The sequence below is a fragment of the Balaenoptera acutorostrata genome, chromosome 8 (genome assembly GCF_949987535.1).
Source record: "Balaenoptera acutorostrata chromosome 8, mBalAcu1.1, whole genome shotgun sequence".
NCBI lineage: Eukaryota > Metazoa > Chordata > Mammalia > Artiodactyla > Balaenopteridae > Balaenoptera > Balaenoptera acutorostrata.
This window is the reverse complement of record NC_080071.1, coordinates 80,369,028-80,389,692: the sequence shown is the minus strand read 5'-3', so window position 1 is coordinate 80,389,692 and position 20,665 is coordinate 80,369,028. Positions and strand designations below refer to the sequence as shown.

The window sequence follows — 20,665 nt, the reverse complement described above, 5'->3', positions numbered from 1 at the left end:
TTGTAAACCCTGCTGCTGTATTTTAATATCTATGGTAGAATGATTTGGCTGACCAAATTCTGGTTTTTTTCTCTGCTTTATTTGTTCTAGATTCATTTCATATTGCTCTTCAGTCGACAAGGGAAATTACGGCTGCAGAAATGGTACACTACTCTCCCTGACAAGGAAAGGAAAAAGATCACCCGGGAAATTGTTCAGATTATTCTCTCTCGTGGTCAGAGGACAAGCAGTTTTGTTGATTGGAAGGAGCTAAAACTTGTTTATAAAAGGTGTGAGTAACTTTATGAGAACTGAATTTCTTACTACTATTTGGTTTATTTAGTCCTGAGCATTTTAGATTGCAACACCAATTCTATTATTTACTGAAATCTTTGAAGGCTGGAGCCCAAATGTTTGTACCAGTAGACTAAATAGAAGAGAACTCTCATTTATTGAAAGGCTTTCCATGTGCCAGGATGGATTCTAGATACTTATTCTAGATATTAATTTATGTGTTGATAATGCACACATGCATTCAAGAAATTATGAGCATCTATTATATTTCCAGCACTGTTCTAATGACTGTGCATACAGTAGCAAACAAGACACAGAACATTCCTGCTCTCTTGGAACTTATTCATCTGTTAAGCAAACAGAACAGTTTCAGTTAGTAACAAATGCTATAGAAAAAAGGTTAACATGATAGAGAGATGGGCAGCTCTTTATTATTCACGTTTGCAGATGAGGAAACTGAAGCCGCAGAGAGTTTAAGTAATTAGTTCCCAGTCACAGTAATTGAGTGGTAATCAGCAGAGCCAGGATTCAAATCCAGATTTTTCTGACTTTAAAGACTGTATATCCTCTCTTTACTGTACCTGCTTGCCATGGCAAGACCATACTAGAAAGGGACCTCAATTTCTAGGTGAGGAAACTGAGGCCCTGAGAGGTAAAGCCATTTTGCTCATAAAGACCCAGATAACTGATGCCTAAACCGGGACCAGAACACAGCCGATCTGACCCTGCATCCAACATCATACTGCAACTTTCAGAGGGAAAACACACATTAGAAAGGGATGTGTTTGCTCTCACAAGGTGTGTTTATAAAACTGGAAGGGGAAAGACAGAGGTAACATCAAAGGCTGTTTTCAATGGAGTAAATTACCAGGAAGTGCCTGGAGCAAGCTTCTCTTGTTGGGCCCAGGGTCAAAACTTTTCGTACTAGCATCGTGGGAGATGTCAGCAAAGGCCCCTTATAGTGATAAGCATCCCAGGGATAGAAAGACAGAGTCCCAGAAATACTTGCCGACAAAAGGCTTGTCCCTACTCTCTGCCTGGTTTCTACAACTTGGGGTTCAATTGTGATTTAAACCATTACATGAAGAATAGGCTTCAGCAGTTCTCTCAACAGATATCTATAACTACTGAGTAAACAACGGTGAACAACTCAGACTCAGTACCTGCCTTTGGGAAGTCACTGATTTAGTGGAGGAGAGACAGGCCATGAAATACGGAATGAAGAGCTCTGGATGCGGGCTTCCCTGGTGGTGCCGTGGTTAAGAATCCGCCTGCCAATGCAGGGGTCATGGGTTCGATCCCTGGTCCAGGAAGATCCCACATGCTGTAGAGCAACTGAGCCCATGCACCACAACTACTGAGCCTGCGCTCTAGAGCCTACGAGCCACAACTACTGAGCCCACGTGCCACAACTACTGAAGCCCACATGCCTGGAGCCCGTGCTCTGCAACAAGAGAAGCCACTGCAGTGAGAAGCCCGTGCACTGCAACGGAGAGTAGCCCCCGCTCACCACAACTAGAGAAAGCCCGCGTGCAACAACGAAGACCCAACGCTGCCAAAAATAAATAAATAAATAAAATAAATTTATAAAAAAGAAGAAAGAGCTCTGGATGCTCTGTGAGGGAGGCACAGGAATGCATAGCCAGGGCATCCAGTGCAGTCAGAGAGGACAGAGATTTCCTGGGGGAAAGGACATCCAAGCTCAGAGCTACAGGAGAAGCAGGAGTGAGCCACATGTATGGGGTGAGGAGGAGTATTTTAGGCAGAAGAAACACACATGGGAGGCGAGGACTTGATAAGCTGAGGATGGGAGACACACTGCAGTACAGTATGAAGTAAGAGGGTGGGCACGTGGGCCCCTGGACCCCTTGGTCAGGGCTCTGGAGTTTAGAAAGGACAATTCACAATCCAGGGCGGGGCATGAACGGGCACCCTGATTGCCATGGGTCAAAGGACTCTGTCCCCTGATCACAGCTCCTCAAGGTAAAGTTTTGAGGACCTTTCACATAATTAACAGAAGTAACCCAATCCCCACCATATTTTTTATATATTCTATTTTACATTTTGGGAGGATATTGGATATGATGAATAATGATTTCCCTCTTGGATGTGGACAGGAGAATCCCCGGTGAGGTAGTGGTAACTGCATATTCATGGAAAAAACCATCTTCAGGTTGTGTAATGTGTCATTATATTTTACGTTATCTTCTTTTCTTTTCAAGGTATGCTAGTTTATATTTTTGCTGTGCAGTAGAAAATCAGGACAATGAGCTCTTGACACTAGAGATTGTGCATCGTTATGTGGAGATGCTGGACAAATACTTTGGAAATGTAAGTGGTGTCCTGGTCTCTAGAATGAGTCAGTCTCCACCCCAGCTCTGACTTCAGTTCTGTCTGTCATCACATTCCTTCTCTCTCTCAAGTCTAAAATATGAACTGCATTTGCACCGAGGATCAGAATGCAAGGCTTTCCCCCTTTCCTGTAATTCTTAGTAAATGGAAGATCCAGAGCTTTCCAGAGGCAGGTGGTGTGTGTATGTCCAGACCACAGCCACACTAGACACCTTGTTTCAATAAACTAGAATTTAATTGTGAAGGGTTCCTTGATATTTTGTCCTTTACTCCCCATTGACTGTCTTCTCTTTTCTATTGTGACTTTTTATCCTCTCTCTGGTTTCTTTTACTAAGCTCCAAGTGTTCTTTAATATTATTTATACATAAGAAAAAAAAGAACAAAACACCAGACAAACAAAACCAAAATCCTTTTCCTTCACATTGCTATTCAGTCTCCATGCATTTACTGCCAAGGAATACACTCTATGAGGTGCCCTGATCCCCAGAACACATTCACTCTGCGGCAGCTTATGGCTTGGCTTCACCTTTACTCCTGCAAGGAAATCATAATGGTCAACACCAGTGATGCTGCTTTTATCTTCACCTGCCTTAACCTCTCTGCAGCACTGGACCCTTGCTCAGTGCAATCCTTTCTTTAAATCTGCTCCTCTTTATTTTGCCCTGACACTGAGTTCTGCTAATTCTCATCCTGTGTTTCTGAAGGCCCCAACTTGGTTTCTTCCCCAGCTCCCTCCCTCCCCCTGCCCTCTAAATGCCCTCCTGCTCTTTCTTTCTTCTCTCCTGTGTGTCTACTAGACTCTCTTTCCTGGAAATCCATCACCAGATGACTCTTCTTCACTTTGCTGATGACGGTCTTCTCTGGGCTTCTCACAGTCACCTCAGTCTTCACGTGACAAGAACTAAAAATCAGCTCCTGAAAACCTGTTCAGTCTTGTGCTTGAAATTATTATGTCCTAGGATCTTTCAATGCAGAAGGACAGTGTTCCTTACATATTTCTCCACCCTTTACTTAAGTCTGCCTCTGTCTATTCAAATTGGACGAAAATTCATCTCCTTTCACTCTCACTAGTATAGTTTCACTTGGGATTACAGTTTTGCCTTTCCTTTAAACCTCACCTCTCCCCCTTTCTGCCTCTGGGCTCATCTCTGCCTGCCTTTCCTGGCCTGTTTGTTACCATATTCCTTCCAATGTAAAGATCTCTGGTGACATTCAGTCACTCTCCTCCATCTTTAATGAATACAATTCAAATTTCTTAGCTTGGCATTTACTCATTGCAAACATTGGTCCCAGACCACTGCTCCAACCTTCTCACTTCTCTGTCTTTTTACCCCTGACATATCCAGGGCTCCAGCCACACAGAGCAGCCTTGTATCATCCTCAACTTGTACAGGATTTGCCTGACCACCAAATTGCTAGTATCTCGAGATCATGACTTGGGACTTATCTGTTCGATTTTTCAACACTTGGAACCAGCTCTGGGCCAGATTTTAGAGAATGTTCCAGAAACATTTTATCTAGTTCACAGTCTCAAGAAATGAATCAGTGGATTAGGAAAATGTTTTCTTCTCAGTAATACTCTCTTCCCTATTTCCTGGCTCACTGAAGATTTTTATTAAGTGCTGTTAGGAGAATTTGCTTTCAGAAGAGTTTTCTGTACTGTATTCTATATAATGGAATGAACAGCAGTTGAAGTATTGCTTAAGGTTTTATCAGATTTGTTGAAACAGTTTTCACAAGGATGAGTACCTGAAAGGTTTCTGAAATAATTTTCCCTCCCTCTCTCCCTCTCTTTGATTCTTCTTCTTCTTTTTTTTTTTTGTCTTGTAAGTTATGTTATAAGACCTAAATATTGCTTCAGAGATTTCAGTTTGTTCGTCAGTGTATAGAAATAATAAGACAGACCATTTTTCTTTTGCTGTCTCCTGGTTCACCAAGTTTACTTTCATTTTTTAAAAGAGAGATTTTTAAAATATATAGTGGCAAGTTTTCAAACCTGAGATTATTTAATTTTATGCTTTCAAATATTCAGAGGAATTCTGACATTGCAGTGCTTTCTTTTGAAATAAACCACAGACTTGGCCTTTAGCAAAGCCCTGAAAGAGTTCTCCTAAGGCCCAGAGATTCCCATAGCCTGCCTTTTCCCCCTCATTTCCACACTCTGGTTTGACCTGTTGTGTTTTCTTAGATTTATCCAACTGTGGTAATGTGAATTGGGATTGAATTTTATCTCAATCTTATCTGACCAAATATCAGATATTTCAGAACACGTTGCTTTCTCGAGAGAATTTGAATCAACTTCACTAATTCTAAGCCCAGTTAAAGTGTCAGTAGAATCAGGATGCATTCCTATTTCTCTAACATTATTAATTTTTCATCCTATTTTGGCATACCTTTAGAAGCTCTGTCTTTGTCATGGACCAAAATTTAATTCACTAAAAAAATTCAATGAATCTTTCATTAAGCTAAGAGCAGCTAAGAGCAGTTCAAGCCTCTGTGCCCAGTACATGTTCAATTCTCATTAATTCACTGTGATGAGTAAGCCCAGCAATACTGATTCTTATGACATTGTCTCAGGAATGATATATTTCTCTTTGGTTTTCTTTTCCTCTTGTGTTAATCCTGAAGGTTTCCTTGAATTTTGCCCTTATATTATCCCAGAAAAGAACTCTGTACTGAGTTTCTCGTAAGACTAGAAAATATTACCTTCCTATGACAGATAAATCAAAATCTCTGTCTACTAATTTATTTATTTATTTATTTATTTTAGCACTTTTCAATTCCCAGGAGATTTACAAGGATTAACTAGTTAATCTTTCGGTCTTCAGTAAGTAGCATGAAGCCCAGTTTATAGAGGCTAAGAGGCAATGCCTCAGAGTCTCACAGTAGATAAGGGTCAGTTTGAGGACTTAGACACCTGCCATATTTTCCCATTACAGGCTGTTATGGGAGGTTTTACTGATGCCCCCAGACGGTGCAGAGGTTGCTGTGCTGGAGAGGTTCTGTCTTGATTCAGGGAGTTTTCTTGTTGTCGGGGGAGGGGTGCTCTATGTCCTCCTGGATCCTGGTGTCAGCTGGCTTTCTCACCAAACCCATGATTTGACTCATCATAGCTCTCTATTTCACAGATAAGAAAAATGACATTCAAAAAGTTGAATAGAAATATTTACTCTGCTCATCTCATGGGGGCTATTATGAGGATCAAAGACATAGTGTAACTAACAATACTTATAAACTGTCAATCGCTATGTAACTGTACTTTGCATCATTATTTTATGCATCCTTTTATGCATTTGCTGTACATAACTGGAACTTTTTGTACTTACTTTAGAACAGAATTCAGTAAAGGAAGGTCCCTCTTAGATTCTATCCAAAAAGATTTAGTTATTTAAATGTCAGAAATAATCTCACTACATCATGTATTATGCTATAACAGAAGTCCCTCAAGCCAAATTATAGTAAAATTGTAGTAAAGCACAAGGCTAGGAGATCAAAGATAACATTAAATTACCACTGTTTTTTCCTTTTATAAGCTTTCTTCCAGAATAGAGAGACATGAGAAAATGAGAAAAAATAAGGAAAGAGGCTCATGTGTTTATTAACACAGAAGCCATGTGCTTTTGTGGAATTAGATGGAGTGCAGTCATCTGAGCATCAAGGGTACATTTCTGATATACTGGGGCAGCACCCTGAAGGTAGAATTAGGAGTAGTATTTGAGGAATTAGACAGTAGCTGAAGAAATCTACATTATGTCTCAGGTTCTGAGGTTTTTTCTCTTCTTACTCTCAGGTACAATAACCCCTTGGGGTTAGACTCAAAGAATAGCAAATAGAGTAGTATTTTGAAGTTGCTGTATATGAATGACTTGCTTGTTTGTAACATTCTCCATAAGGCCAGCAGAACTTGTGTAGCCATTTCCCTTATGATCTGGAGACAGTAACTGTATAATCAAGGTGTGTGTGTGTGTGTGTGTGTGTGTGTGTGTGTGTATCTGGCTTTGCATATTACCTAACCTTATCCCTACCCCTTGAAACTAGGTGCAGTAAATTAATTGCCCCGTGGCCATTGGCAAGCCCTACAGCCTTGGGGATGGGTTGCTGCTAGGAGAGTGGAAAGTGGGGTATGAAAAGTTCCCAGAGAACTTGCATTAGTATCTGTCAAGTTCACTTCGCAGGATTCTGGTTGCTCGTTTCTTCTCATGAGGTTCCTGTCTGTCCTGGATTCCTGGTCTACACCTGCCTTGAACTCTGGGGTTCCTCCCCAGCTCTTGCTACTATAAATCCTGACTTCCCACCTCTTCTGATCTCTGGTAACTGCTTACTTCTTGTACCTTCTTTAATGTGCATGAATGTGTAATCTACTGTGCTTTCTTTCTGTTTATCTATATTGTTTAAAATTGCAAAATAATGCATATTGTTACATATCCTTCTAGACATATACAGTTTTTAAAATAAAAAATGGTATTGTATTATGCATATTATTCTGCAACTTTCTTTTGTTCCCCTTACCAGTCTGTCTATCTTAGAGCTATTTCCACGTCTATTCATGGAAATCTACTTCATTCTTTCCAACTTTATTCATGGAATTCCCATGGTATATAATATGATACACAAGTAGGGGTAGACCATACTTTATTTAAGCAATTCTATCATGGCTGGATTTTTGAGTTGTTTCCAATTTTTATTATAAATGATGCTGCCATCATCCTTGTTGTTAATATATATTATTATGCACTGGTTTGGGTATAGCATAGGAATAAATTCCTTGCGGAATTATTGGGTCAAAGGATTTATACATTTGAAACTGATGGACACTACAATTTGAGCCTTCAAAATGCCTATAAAATTTACAAATTCCACCAACAGTGAGTGCGAGTACCTATTTATCCATACACTTAACCAGCAATGGATATTATCTCTTCTTAATAGTCAGATGGTCATTAATTCAATTTGCATTTTTCTGATTACTAGTGAGGCTGTATATATTATTAGATGTGCATTGGCCTTTTCCATTTCTTGCCTTGTCTATTAATTGCTTCTTGACAGCCTTTATTTGATTTTTTATGTTGTGGTGTTTATCTTAGGGATTCATGAGAATTCTTTCTATATCATGGATACTATGCTTTCCTTTCTGTTATATATGTTGCAAATACTATTCCCAATCCATTGTTGTACTTTTAACCTGTACTCTGATCTCTACATTTTTGCCTGGGAAGCTGAATTCTAGTCTCATTCAAATTCCTGGAGTGAGTGTTCTAGAAATAAAGGGGTTTATAAGCTGAGAATGTTTCCTTCTGTGATGCCATCCTTTTTCTGATGGTTGTTCTCAAGAGGGAACCCTAAAGTTCTGGGGAAGTCGTGGATTATAGTATCATGTCCCAGTGAATACACTCTTATTTTCAACTGGTTTTACACATATATGTGTGTGTATGTGTATGTGTGGAGAGAGAGAGAAAGAGACAGACCCTGTAGGGAGGGGGAAATTAGCTGTGTGTGTGTGTATATACATACACACACACACACACACACTTGTTGATTTGATGCTGTTTTCTAATGAATGAAGAGACCATAACCTTTGCAGATTCATTAGATTAGTTTTTCTGAGCTGGCCATTTATTATAGTGGTTTTGTACTTATTTGTTCTTATGCTTCTAGATTCAGTTGGATCTGTCAATATAAACCATTTTCCTTGGAGAGTCTGCAAGTTTATTGACCTAAATCCTAAATATATGGAGCAATTTGTTAAAATATTGGCATCCATTTTATGTAAAGTCATAGAATTCAGCAGGATCAGAGGATTGTCGATCTGGGAAGCCATTAGTCCCCAGCATCATAAAAATAAGGCCTGTGTGGTGGCCGACTCATTCATTTATCCTGCGAACATTTATTGCATCCTACTATGTGCCAGGCTCCAGGGGTATATGGATGACTGAGACAATTTCTGTACCTGAGCTCACAATACAAGGGGAAGTGATTGATAAGTAAACATATACTTGGGCACACAAGATGTAAGAGAACACAAAGGAAGTGATGCAGAATCTCTATGGGAGAAAAGAGGATTTGGGGGAATCATTGTGCTCATACCTTTTGAATATGGCCTTGAAAAATTAGTTTGATTTTGCCAGCAGAATAAAGGAAAAGACATTTGGGGAACATTCCAGGAATTTCTGGAATGTGCAAAGGGCAAAGGCATGAAAGAACGGGGTGAGTTTGTGGAATGTGTAGCTTTAACATGGTGTGGGTACCGGCACAGGAAGCCAGAGAGCTGGGCTGTAAAGATTCCTATATGCCATGCTGAGGAATCAAAACTGTCCTGAACAGAAGACCTCACCCAGGAAAGGACCCAGATCAGCATTTTAGCAAAGTGCTAGTGGTCATTGGACTCACGTGGGTAGACACCACCTAGAAAGTCACTGCAGCACCCCAAGCGAGAGACGTTGCAGGCCTGAGCAGCGGTGAAAATGGACGAGAGGTTAGGGGTTTATTTACAAGATGGAATCAATAGAAATTGGTGATCAAATTGAGAGGGATGAGATCAAGGGGGAGAGAGGAATGAGAGGGAGGGGAACTTAAGCTGAACTGTAGAATGAATTAGATTTAGCCACTAGATAGAGCTTGCAGCTACTAAGCAAAATAGGGACTAAAGGGAAAAGAATATGCCTGATTCAGTTTGGAATATGGGGACGTGGATTGAGGAATATCCAGGCAGAAATGTCTGGTGAGTGGGTGAAAATATTGGATTAGCGCTGCAGAGGGAGATCAGGCCCAGACAAAGATCTCACGTTGTTAAGCCACCTGCATGGAAGACCCAGATGTAGAGAGTCAATGAGATTATCTAGGAGAATGTACGTGTTGCAAAGAGAAGAGGCTCTCTTGGGAAGCACCAGTCTTTAAGAAGAAGGTGGGTCCCTAGAATGTAAGCATCCTGCTGCAGAGATGTTTGTTTTGCCGATTGATGTGTCCCAAGCATTTTGTAAATACTTCTTAAATGAATGCAAGTTTCAGGGGGGGGAGATAAATCATCCAAGGAGCCTGAGAAGGATCATCAGAGATGGCAGAGGAAAACGGTCACTGAGTGGTATTGCCAACATCAGGGAGTAAGCAAGGGGAGATTTTCAAGCAAGGGATGGGTGAAGTGTATCAGTTGCTGTTGAGCCATAAAGGTGGGAGAGGACTGAAAACTTTCAGTGAGCAGACCTTCCGTAAGGTGTGGAAAGCGAGAGTTGAGGGATATGTGAGAAGGGAAACAGCAAAGATGGTGCCTGAGTGGCTGTCTGGTTGAAGCATTGGAATTGAGCCTTATTTGGATTATGGGGAGTGGTCTTGCTACTTGCTACATTTAACCAAATCTATCAGACTCTGCTTTGGTCTGTGACAGTGGTAGCGGTCGAAGTGTGGTCCCCACACCAGCATCATTAGCATCACCTGGGAACCCATTAGAAGTTCAAACTGTCGGGCTTTACCCAGACCTACTGAATCAGAAACTCCAGGGTAGGGCCCAGTAGTGTGTGTTTCAATGAGCTTTCTGGGTGATTGGGATATACTCTGTAGTTAGAGAAGCACCGGCCTGGGACATAATTTTGAGAAAAATTAACACAGTTGAGCTAATTTGCCTCTGAAGAATGAGCTTCTGAGAGGTCTAAAGCTAGGAGCCAAATGTACAGACCAGAGGGCAGGAGCAACGAAGCACTGCCCTCGTGCCTGAAACGCAGGGCGGCTCAGCTTTTATCTGGGCGGATGGAGAGATTAGCTGGGCAGCTTGACTCCTGGACTGAGTCTCAAATTTCCTGTTGTGACATTAAACAATATTATCTAAGGACATGCTCTGCTTTAATAGAATGTGGTTTTACTTTTATTCAGGGCCCGGATTTCCGTAGTTCTACTTTTCTGGCTTTAAAATACCATCTGATATTTTAATCTTTGGTGTGCCACGTGGGTGTCACTGTTGAAAAGCTTGAATCACTGGCCCATGTCTCCCCTGATACTACTGCAAGTTTATCAAAATATTCGTTTTTGTCTTACCAGGTCTGCGAGCTAGATATTATCTTTAATTTTGAAAAGGCTTATTTTATCCTGGACGAGTTTATAATAGGTGGAGAAATTCAGGAAACATCCAAGAAATCTGCTGTTAAAGCCATTGAGGATTCTGATATGTTACAGGAGGTCAGTACACAGTTTCTCATGCCCCGGGAAAAGATGATGGTGGTGCTGTGACGGTGATGGTGGTAGTGGTGATAGATTGGCTGACACTTACTGGGTGTTTACTCTGTGCTGGGTACAGTTTTTTTTTTTTTTAAGGTAAATTCTTTATTTTTAATTTTTATTTTATTTTTTAAATTTTCGGCTGCATTGGGTCTTAGTTGCAGCATGCGGGATCTTTTGTTGTGGCACGTGGGCTCCAGAGTGCATAGGCTCTGTAGTTTGCAGCACGCGGGCTCTAGTTGAGGCGTGCAGCCTTAGTAGTTGTGGCGCACAGGCTTAGTTGCCCCGTGGTATGTGGGATCTTAGTTCCTTGACCAGGGATCGAACCTGAGTCCCCTGCATTGGAAGACGGATTCTTTACCTCTGGACTACCGGGGAAGTCCCAGGGTACCAGTTTCTAAGTAAGATACGTGTATTAACTTATTTAATTATCACAGCAACTCTAAGAGGTAGGTATATTGTTACCCTCATTTTAAAGATGAGTAAACTAAGACACAGAGAGGTTTAATGACTGCTCAACCTCACACAGCTAGTAAGCATGGGATAGAGATTTGAACCCAGGTAATTGGGCTCCAGAGTCTTTGCTCTTCATGTCTGAGCTTTTCAGTGAGGACACCACACTATCGAAAAGGGATTACATACTTGGTGCTATTCTTTTCAAGAATAATTTTATGGGAGGTATAAAAAGCCTTTCATTAAAATATCTGTGCTGCCCTGGGAAAGGAGACTAGCAATACATCATGATTTTACTTGCCAGGGATACTAGAGCTTTATTATTGAAGATGACGATCATCATATTAATGAAAATTTCCTACCTTCCTCGGAGGCTGTATGTGTGCTCCTATTTGCATAAATAAACTGGGAATTCTGTGGCTTGCTTGTCAAGGGATAAATGGGCCCTGCAGCAGCCGTTTGGTCATGTTCCTGACTCTGTGATACTTGTATAAAATACACTGGGGCTTTTCTTGTAGATACAGTCCAGATTTGCATCGTCCCTAATAACGGAACGTACCTACATTAACCCCTTCAGTCCTCCCGTGGGCACTGTGAGAAAGAGCGCTTCACCCCACTGAACTTTGCCCTCCCAGCATGCCTTTGGGGAGCTGGGTTCCATCCCAGCTCTGCCACCTCTAGGTTCTTCTTCTCACAGCATCATTGAATCTATCTTTCTGTTTCCATGATAGCTGGTCAGAAGATTCCAGAGCATTATCAAGTGTCTTTTAAAAATTGGCATTAAAGCCATTCTTGCTGCTGTTTGGAAATAAGAGCCTGCTTCAGTTAATAAAACATTAGACACGACTTCCAAGCAACAGTTTTGGAACATCTTTGAGCTGATTACTTGCTGCTGCCCATCTAGGGAACCAGTCCTCAGGTGAATGGATACCGAGAAAGATACAGGGTACCCCTGAACCTCTGTGCTTGCCTATTAGGAAGCTGATGCATTTATTTCTAGATGTGTTATCACCTCAAAAAAAATGCATTTAAACTTTCTGATGTTCACTTGGCTCTCTCCAAATGACACAGGAAGGGAATTTTACAAGGTACTTGAGAAATCGAGTGGTTTGGAAATTCTACATAACCTTTCTTAAAATATGCCAGGGGGTTATTTATAATTCTATCCTCAGGGTCCTTACTGTGGAATCACGTTATAGGAGAAACAGACATTTAACAGGGTCTTTGGCACTTCAGTAATTAAAGCTCCTTGAATTAGGGCCAAGATATACCTGGGTTATTTTGAATTTCCCCTCTGTAGGAAGTAGAATTTAAAGGGCTTGTGGGTTATCTGGTGCTTCTAGTTCCATTTAAATCTGGGAAGCAGGCATTGACTGCTATTTCAAGAGAGAGGCCTTTCACAATTAAACATTAATTGGTCGTTCCCTGGTGTCCCTGGTGTCCCTGGTGATTGAGTGGAAGGTCTTGATAGGTGAGTCTCAGGGGACCCTCCATTTAGCTGCCGTTTCCCCATAGTGGGCAGGCAGTATCATGACTGCCCTCTAAATCTTTCACTGAATTCACAGCACCTGCCAAATAGAAACAGTGTTACCGGTGTTCTCTTGGGATCTGGTACTTCAGCTAAATCAAGGAACATCTGGGGAGCTGGCTGAAAAATTGACTTTGTATATATGGTTTGCTTAGTATATCTGGTCAGAGCAGTTGAGCATATGAATAGGCACAAGTAATATAATTGCATAAAGAGAAAAAAATTATTGCTTTCTTTTTTCCCTGTCCTTTGGACCTGAGCACGTATTTGTATTGAATACAAACTTAGTTGCTTAAGTTTAAGGGAGGCCTTTGTAATATTGCTTTTACTTTTAGCACAACTGAAAATCTCAGAGTAGGCCCTGGTCTTTTCCCTGACCCCTACCCAATAAAAGTTTTTTAGAATAAAAAGACTGTCTCTACATTTTTAGTAAGAAGATACGTAGTCTTAAAGCCCTAAATGCTCAGAGCTTATTCTGAGTGTACCGGGGCTAGATGTTGATAATATGGAAAGAAAGGAACAGTTTAATTGGTTGGGAATGACTTTAAGAGGTACCTTATTTTGAAGGTACCTGTGGACAATGGTGCAAAAATGATTAGAAGGAAAAAGAAACTCTGAAAGGAGAAGGTAGTGATCCTTAAATACAGAGGTTGCAATTCTTGGGATCACCAGTGGGGGCGACAAACAGTAGATGTTCCGACCACAGAATAAGAAAGCAAGTTAAGAAGGGAGGGTCAGATGGTACCTCATTAGGTCAAGCAATGGGATACCTCATATGTGTATGTGTGGATTCATGAGAACTGGCTAGGTGCACCCCAACACTGTCACCCTTAAAAACACAGACCATGTTAAACAGCTATTGCATTATGGTTTAACCAGGTTAAACCATAATGCAATAAAAACTCGTAGCATGCATAGTGCTGAATGCACAAGAAACACTGCTGTGCTGGATGGATAACTGGGGTCCCAAGATACCCTAGTCCTCTTGTGAAAGGCTAGGGCAGAGCTCTTTAAGTTTGTGCCAGCCTTAAAAGTCTGTTCCAGCTTTTAAAGGGGCAAGCCCAAGAAAGTACCAACCTCGTATGTCACTGGCTCGTGTAACTCTAAGTAACAGCACAGCTCAGAAAGGGCAGCCAGCGCAGTCTCAGGCAGATTGACTTATCCGGTGGTGTGAAGCAGTGCCAATAGCTAGAGGCCAATGAACTGTGAAGCCAGTGAAGTGACAACTCCAGGGCCTTTCCTGGCCCAGACCCCTTCTAAGGCTGCAGGCTCATATGGTCAAATTTGCAAAGGTAAGATAGCTCAGCTGCAAAGAATTTGTGGCCACGTAATGAACATATAAGATGTTATAGAAGTGTGTCAGGCACTTAATGAATGAAACCCATTCTGCTATTGTTCTGGATTTTGTGATATTTGTAATTTAAAACAAAATTGTAATCTACTTTCATTTTTTTCTCATTCTAAGTAAACTTTATACCCAATTTTATATTTGTAATTTTGTATACTCTTCTAAATGGGATAAACTCTAGGTACCAAGAAACAGTCATGGGCCCCTGGCCAATGTGATACCCCTGCCAAGTTGACAGACATGGGCAGTATCTGTAAGAGGAGAGACAGGGCAGAGGTCTTAAGGTGTGGGCTTCTCTTGGCCATTGCTCATCCAGGAGGTTCAAGAGCTTTATAAGAAAGTGTGGATAATGGACCACAGGTATTTTCAACAGAGGAGGACTGGAGTTCTACGTAGAGCTGGTGAACACAGTTAGAAAACCTGATTTCTAACCCTAGTATCTTCTGAGCAGTCTTGCTTAGCCACGGTCTCGGTCTCTTTGGGCAAGTCTGGTTGATGTCTTCCCGGGCAGGTGCACGTGAATCACATCTCCTGGGGTTCAAGCTTAAGAACAGGTTAAGCATTGCTGGTTACGCTGTGACTTCCATGGAAGAGGTAGGGGTGTTACCAAGGGCTGGCCCCTTGAGCTCCCTGATTGATTCAACCCAGGGGCCTTGTTACACAAATATATTTGTTACACAAACATATGTTTATAACAGGAGAGGGTGGAAGAGGAAGTCCATCCATCATGCATAATAAAGGGCTTGCAACATGACTGTAACTTTGAACTCTGCCTGTGGCTGTGAATCCATTTAAACATTTTTTTAAAGTACTGGGAAAAAATTAGGGCCTTGTGGCATGTTAACAAACTTGGTAAGTGATGAGGAGGATGAAGAAACATAATTTATGTACTTTGGAGGAAAGCCTTTTCAAAATACGTGAAAGAAATTCTTAAGAATTATGGTCTGTTTATCCCTTATGTCTTGGCAATAAGATGTTCTGTACGTGTAATGATACGTATGTTATGTATGTATGTAATGATGCATACGTTATACAAATACAATTCAAATTTCTCTAATACCTGTGTCTGGAGGTAGTCCTCATGGTTATTTTAGCAGGCACATTTTTCTGAAGTCAACAGTGATAGCTTCGCAGCTGTTGCTTTAGCATTTCTCTTATCAGACATTCCTTTTATGGTCAAGCTTAGCCATTTCTCTGTTGAAAGTTATTTAATTCCAGCCGTATGGATGTGTATACAAATTATATTCAAACTTTGAACCACCTTTCTTGATTAGAATGCAAAGATTTATGACCATGTACACTTCAAAAACTTCTTTTTGGGAATTCCCTGGTGGTCCAGTGCTTAGGACTCTGGACTTTTACTGCTGCGGGCCTGGGTTCGATCCCTGGTCGGGGAACTAAGATCCCACAAGCTGTGTGGTGCAGCCAAAACAAAAACAAAAACAGAAACTTCTTTCGTCTAATGGCAAAATAAATGAGTAAGAGAATGAAGAATTTTCACAGTCTGCTAAAGGATGTGGTTTAAGGGAAAATTGCTCTAATCTATGGTTCTCTTTCAGACAATGGAAGAATACATGAACAAGCCTACGTTTTAACCATGCATCTACTTGAAGACTCCAAGTGCTACATGTTGTGAACCTGTAAATAAGCAGTGCCTTGCATCCAGTTATTTGACAGAGCCTCTGGCACCATGCCAAAAATAACTTAAAAGGGATTTTTTTTTAATTAGCAAAAATTAAAGTTGTTTAACATAATGTATTTATCATTATTCGTGTCTGTATTATACTGTATATGACTACTTGGATGTTAAAACAACTGCTTCATTGCTCAATAGGCTGAATGTTTGTTTGCAGTGTTTTAACTCCATGTCATATTTTTGAGCTAATTTAAATACATTTATTTTGTTGCATTTGGTCCTCTACTGACAGGGTGTAAACTATATTGTCATTAGCCATGATTTTGAATGTAAAGTATATCTTGTATCGATAATACTTTTTCTAAATGTTTAGCTTTTTAAATTGTATAATGATTCAAAATTATGTTAATAGTTCAGAGTTCATACATGACGTTAGACATTTTTAATACACTTAATACTGTAATTTCAGTCCAGATACAGTGTATCTGATTTTAATGTCCTGAATTCATTAATTTTTCAGAGCTGGAATTAAGGGCAACAACCAAAGATAGTATAGGCCTTAAGTGTTTTTGATGCCTTGGAAGCTGCTATCTAGGCTGAGGTTTTAATTTTACCTTTTAATTGAATATAAGGGGCATTCCAATAAGGTTGTGTTTTGTATAAACTCTATGTATTTATTAAGGTTTTGAGACATCTGAAAAAGTGTCTATAACTTCCCTTACTTAAAAATAGTATAATAAAGATTAATAACAGTAGCAATAATACTTATTAATACTATTATTTTAATAATCTTTTATGTTACAAGCACCCTTAGTTGCTTGAGAGATTTTTGTTTCCAGTATGTTTTCATGTATATCTAATATATTTGAAGACACTGTTTATTAGGCTTACTTGGAGCATTTAATATTATTGCAGCCTGTATAGTAGGTACCTTTCCTCCTTTTTCTTTCCTCATCTCCCAAAGAAAATATTTGCTGCTGACTGTTATTATTATGACTATGTCGCATTCATGCTTCCTGGAAAGTTCTATATAACCAGGTGGTAGAAGTGATCAGACATTCTAGGGAAATAGCTTGTACTGTTCCGTCTGGTGCCCCACTTCTGATGTCTTCCCTGTGCATTTTCAATGTTAGTTTTGAGGTCAAATGTCATCATGTTGCAGTGGTTAGGGACCTTCTAGTATTCTTCCTAAGAGAAGAGTGTGCTTGCTGTTGGAGAATCCAACATGAGGGGAAAATGTCCTCTTTGATTCATCATGCCGGACGTATTTAGGGAAAGATGGCAAGACAAGAGTAGAAGAACATGAGGAAAAATTGACCAACTCTAAAATATAACCATTATTAAAAGGAAATACTTCAGGTTAGTATATGAAGTAATTATGGGGCTTTTAATATCTAATATTTCCTCAAATTAATCATGTATTTACAATTAGGGCATCAGATTGAAGTTTGTCATTTTTATCACTTTGTTTACTTTAGATCTTTGATTTTGTGCTTTAGCTTTTTTTTTTTTAATATGGCAGAACTCTTTATTTTAAAAAACATTGTGTAAAGATAAACTTTATGTAAATTGATGTAAGTTTTTCTGGTCCTTTTGAAGCTCTCCACCATTTTTGGATGAAGGTATTGATTGAATCTCATTCAAATGTACTCCACATATTCTGGGGAATTCCATATTAGACACTGTCTAGTTATAGCGGGGCCTCCTCAGACTTCGTGTCAACAGCACACGTAGAGCGTGAACATAATGATATGGCACTCGGGTAAATTTGAGGGATTTGGGGGACATCTTACATGGACTTTGGTGAAAATAATCATTATGTTTTCTTTATATCATATAATTGTCATTATGTTTTCTTTATATCATATAATTGTAATAAAACCACCAAGGGAAAGGAAAGATAAGAAATATTAAACTTGTATAAAAACTTCCAAATAAATTTTTTTTTAAGTTTTTTATTGAGGAGCTTAAGTGTGTTTTTATGAATATAATTTTTTTTAATCAGATTTTATGCTTGAAATTGCTACCCATAATTCTTGGTGAAGTCCTTCTAATATAACCTCTTCATTTTTTTTTTAAGTTTTTTATTGAGGAACTTGAGCATGTTTTTATGAATATAATTTTTTTAAATCAGATTTTATGCTTGAAATTGCTACCCATAATTCTTGGTGAAGTCCTTCTAATATAACCTCTTCATTTTCTAGGCAATTACCTATCAAGGTGGAACTTCATAAGCAGGTGACAGCAAATGAGAGAAGAGAAGTTACTGTTTTGCTCCTATTGGATTTTTTCTCACCATTCACCCACATTTTGATAATCTGATCTCTTTACATGTAGTTAATGACTCAATCACCCTTTAAATCTACTACTTTTCTTTCATTAACAAATGTAAAGTTGACATTTCTTATGATAAATCAAGTGAATTTTTTTTAAAAATTATTTATTTTTGGCTGCATTGGTTCTTCGTTGCCGCATTCAGGCTTTCTCTAGTTGTGGAGAGCGGGGGCTACTCTTTGTTGTGGTGCGTGTGCTTCTCATTGCGGTGGCTTCTCTTGTTGCGGAGCACGGGCTCTAGGCGTGCGGGCTTAAGTAGCTGTGGCATGCAGGCTCAGTAGTTGTGGTTTGAGGGCTCTAGAGCGCAGGCTCATTAATTGTGGCAGAGGGGCTTAGTTGCTCTGCGGCATGTGGGATCTTCCCGGACCAGGGCTCGAACCTGTGTCCCCTGCATTGGCAGGCGGATTCTTAACCACTGCATGACCAGGGAAGCCCAAGTGAATTGTTAATTCAAACTTTTTCCCATGTCAAGTCTTCTAAAACAGTATAAAGCTTTTTCATCAAACATACAACAAATGTTGTTCTTCTACAGCTAGTAATTCTTCTTTAGGATTTGTATTATAATACCCATGAAATATCACTCAGAACTGTCTTTAACTTTACTTTTCTAAGTTTTAATCAATAAACTTTATTGGTAAGTGTTAATATATTTTTTTCACATGGTCCCTGCAATTTTAAATTAAGTTCAGTAGATGCTCTAGAATGTAAGCAAGCCAATGACTCTTTCAATAATTTGTGATGAGAGGGTCATTAAATTTTTTTTTAATCCTTATTGAATGTTCTAAGCATTTCCCTTCAGGGCTTAACAGCATAGTTCCTAACAAGGGTAGACTTAACCGTCTTCTAGATTAGATAGAGTTTTCATGTCGTTGACTTGTCCTTTGTTTAACTAATAGTATTATTCCAAAGTGGTAATTTTTACTCATTCCTTTGGAAAATAGTGAGTGTTTCCATGGAGGGTGGTAAAGAGAGCATTTATGCAATTGTGTGAGTTAATGTGGGCTTTTGCTGTTGTTAGCATGATCTTATAACTAGCTTTATGAGCTACACCTGATATTGCTACAATTTATAAGAGAACTTTGCTTCTTATTTTATACTTGTGCATGTTTAAAATGTTAATCTTGTGTAAAGTGGATGTTTAGTAGAAAGATGCCAGCATAGTTTACTTGATAATATTTTGAAGTAAATAAGACATTTAGACTGAAGAAGAGGAAAAATTACGAGAACACTTGGTTCCAAATGTGAGATAATCCTCATACGGCTTTAATAGTGACTTTAAACTCTCTTTTGTACTGTTTTTTGGAGGGAGAGAAATCTGTTGAATTTGTGAAGCCTCCAGTTTTAATAAAATTTTTCCTCTACGATAGAAAAATATCTGTAAAATTTGAGACTATATAAATGTGAAGAAAAAAAACTAACGGACTTGTAAGGGGTTTATGGTCAAAAATTGTTTCAAAAATAATTTAAGTTTTTATGTGTTTAAGAATGGTACAAAAATAAATTTTAAAATTATAAAAATATAATTTTGAAGATGAATGCAGTCAGTGTTGGAAGTATTAAAATATTAATTTCCCTTTAATAAAATAAACTTCGAAAAATGTCTTAAAGTATAAACATAACTTTCACTTATGTAGGATTAAATAATTTTGGAGAATCTGTATTTAAAGGATTGATTATATTTTCCTGTTTTTAGAAATTAGTATTTTTATTTCTTGAAGCCAAATTTTAATGCTCTTTTATTGGGTCAGAGTTTGGCTAATTATAATATTAAAAGCTAAAACTGAAACGATGGATGGATGAGTGAATAAACCAAGGCACATAATAAGAAAAATGGATAAAATCAATTATGTTCTGCTTAAAATGTCTAATCTTATATGATGATAGTAATAGTTGTAAAGAAAATGATGTATACATACTTCCGCTATTAGTTGAACACTTCATTAAAAATGTAAGCGCAGAGAGCAAATTAAGTTGGAAGAAAATTTAAATTTTTTACATACACACAAAGAAGCTCAAAAATGATAAATCATAAAGTAAAAATCAGACTACCTCATCTGGAAGTGTTACATGTGTGTATATATATATATTTTTTAATTTATTCATTTATTTATTTATGGCTGTGTTGGGTCTTTGTTTCTGTGCGAGGACTTTCTCTAGTTGCGGCGAGCGGGGGCCTCTCACTATCGCGGCCTCTCCTGTTGCGGAGCACAGGCTCCAGACGCGCAGGCTCAGTAATTGTGGCTCACGGGCCCAGCTGCTCCGTGGCATGTGGGATCTTCCCAGACCAGGGCTCGAACCCGTGTCCTCTGCATTGGCAGGCAGATTCTCAACCACTGTGCCACCAGGGAAGCCCCATGTGTGTATATTTTATTTACGCCCTATCAGTTCTCTGTGCTTTCTGTATTCAAAATCGTATGAGCATAATTACTGAATTTAGGAATTTTTCTGAGGCAGCCATCCAAATGCTATTCAAATATAAGTTCAACTCTTGTGAACTTTTGAATCGATGGGAAATAATTGCTTATCATTTCTAAAACT

The 20,665-nt window shown here is 39.2% G+C and overlaps 1 protein-coding gene across 5 annotated transcripts in view; it reads left to right on the top strand.

The window, feature by feature from the left end:
- AP1S3 (adaptor related protein complex 1 subunit sigma 3) overlaps positions 1-19,603 on the top strand; it is a 58,990-nt gene extending 39,387 nt beyond the window's left edge. The window contains exons 3-7 of one of the 5 annotated variants that reach the window (XR_009009141.1): positions 91-269; positions 2,496-2,604; positions 10,652-10,789; positions 15,717-17,152; positions 17,998-19,603. Coding sequence is in view for 2 of the 5 variants with exons in the window: in XM_057551982.1 (XP_057407965.1) it covers positions 91-269; positions 2,496-2,604; positions 10,652-10,789; positions 15,717-15,752 (462 nt within the window). In the remaining 3 variants the exon portion in view is untranslated. Of the gene's footprint in view, positions 1-90; positions 270-2,495; positions 2,605-10,651; positions 10,790-15,716; positions 17,951-17,997 lie in introns of those variants that run through there. The other 4 variants (XR_009009139.1, XR_009009140.1, XM_057551982.1 and 1 more) reach the window with 4 other exon arrangements.
- The last annotated feature ends 1,062 nt before the right edge of the window (positions 19,604-20,665 follow it).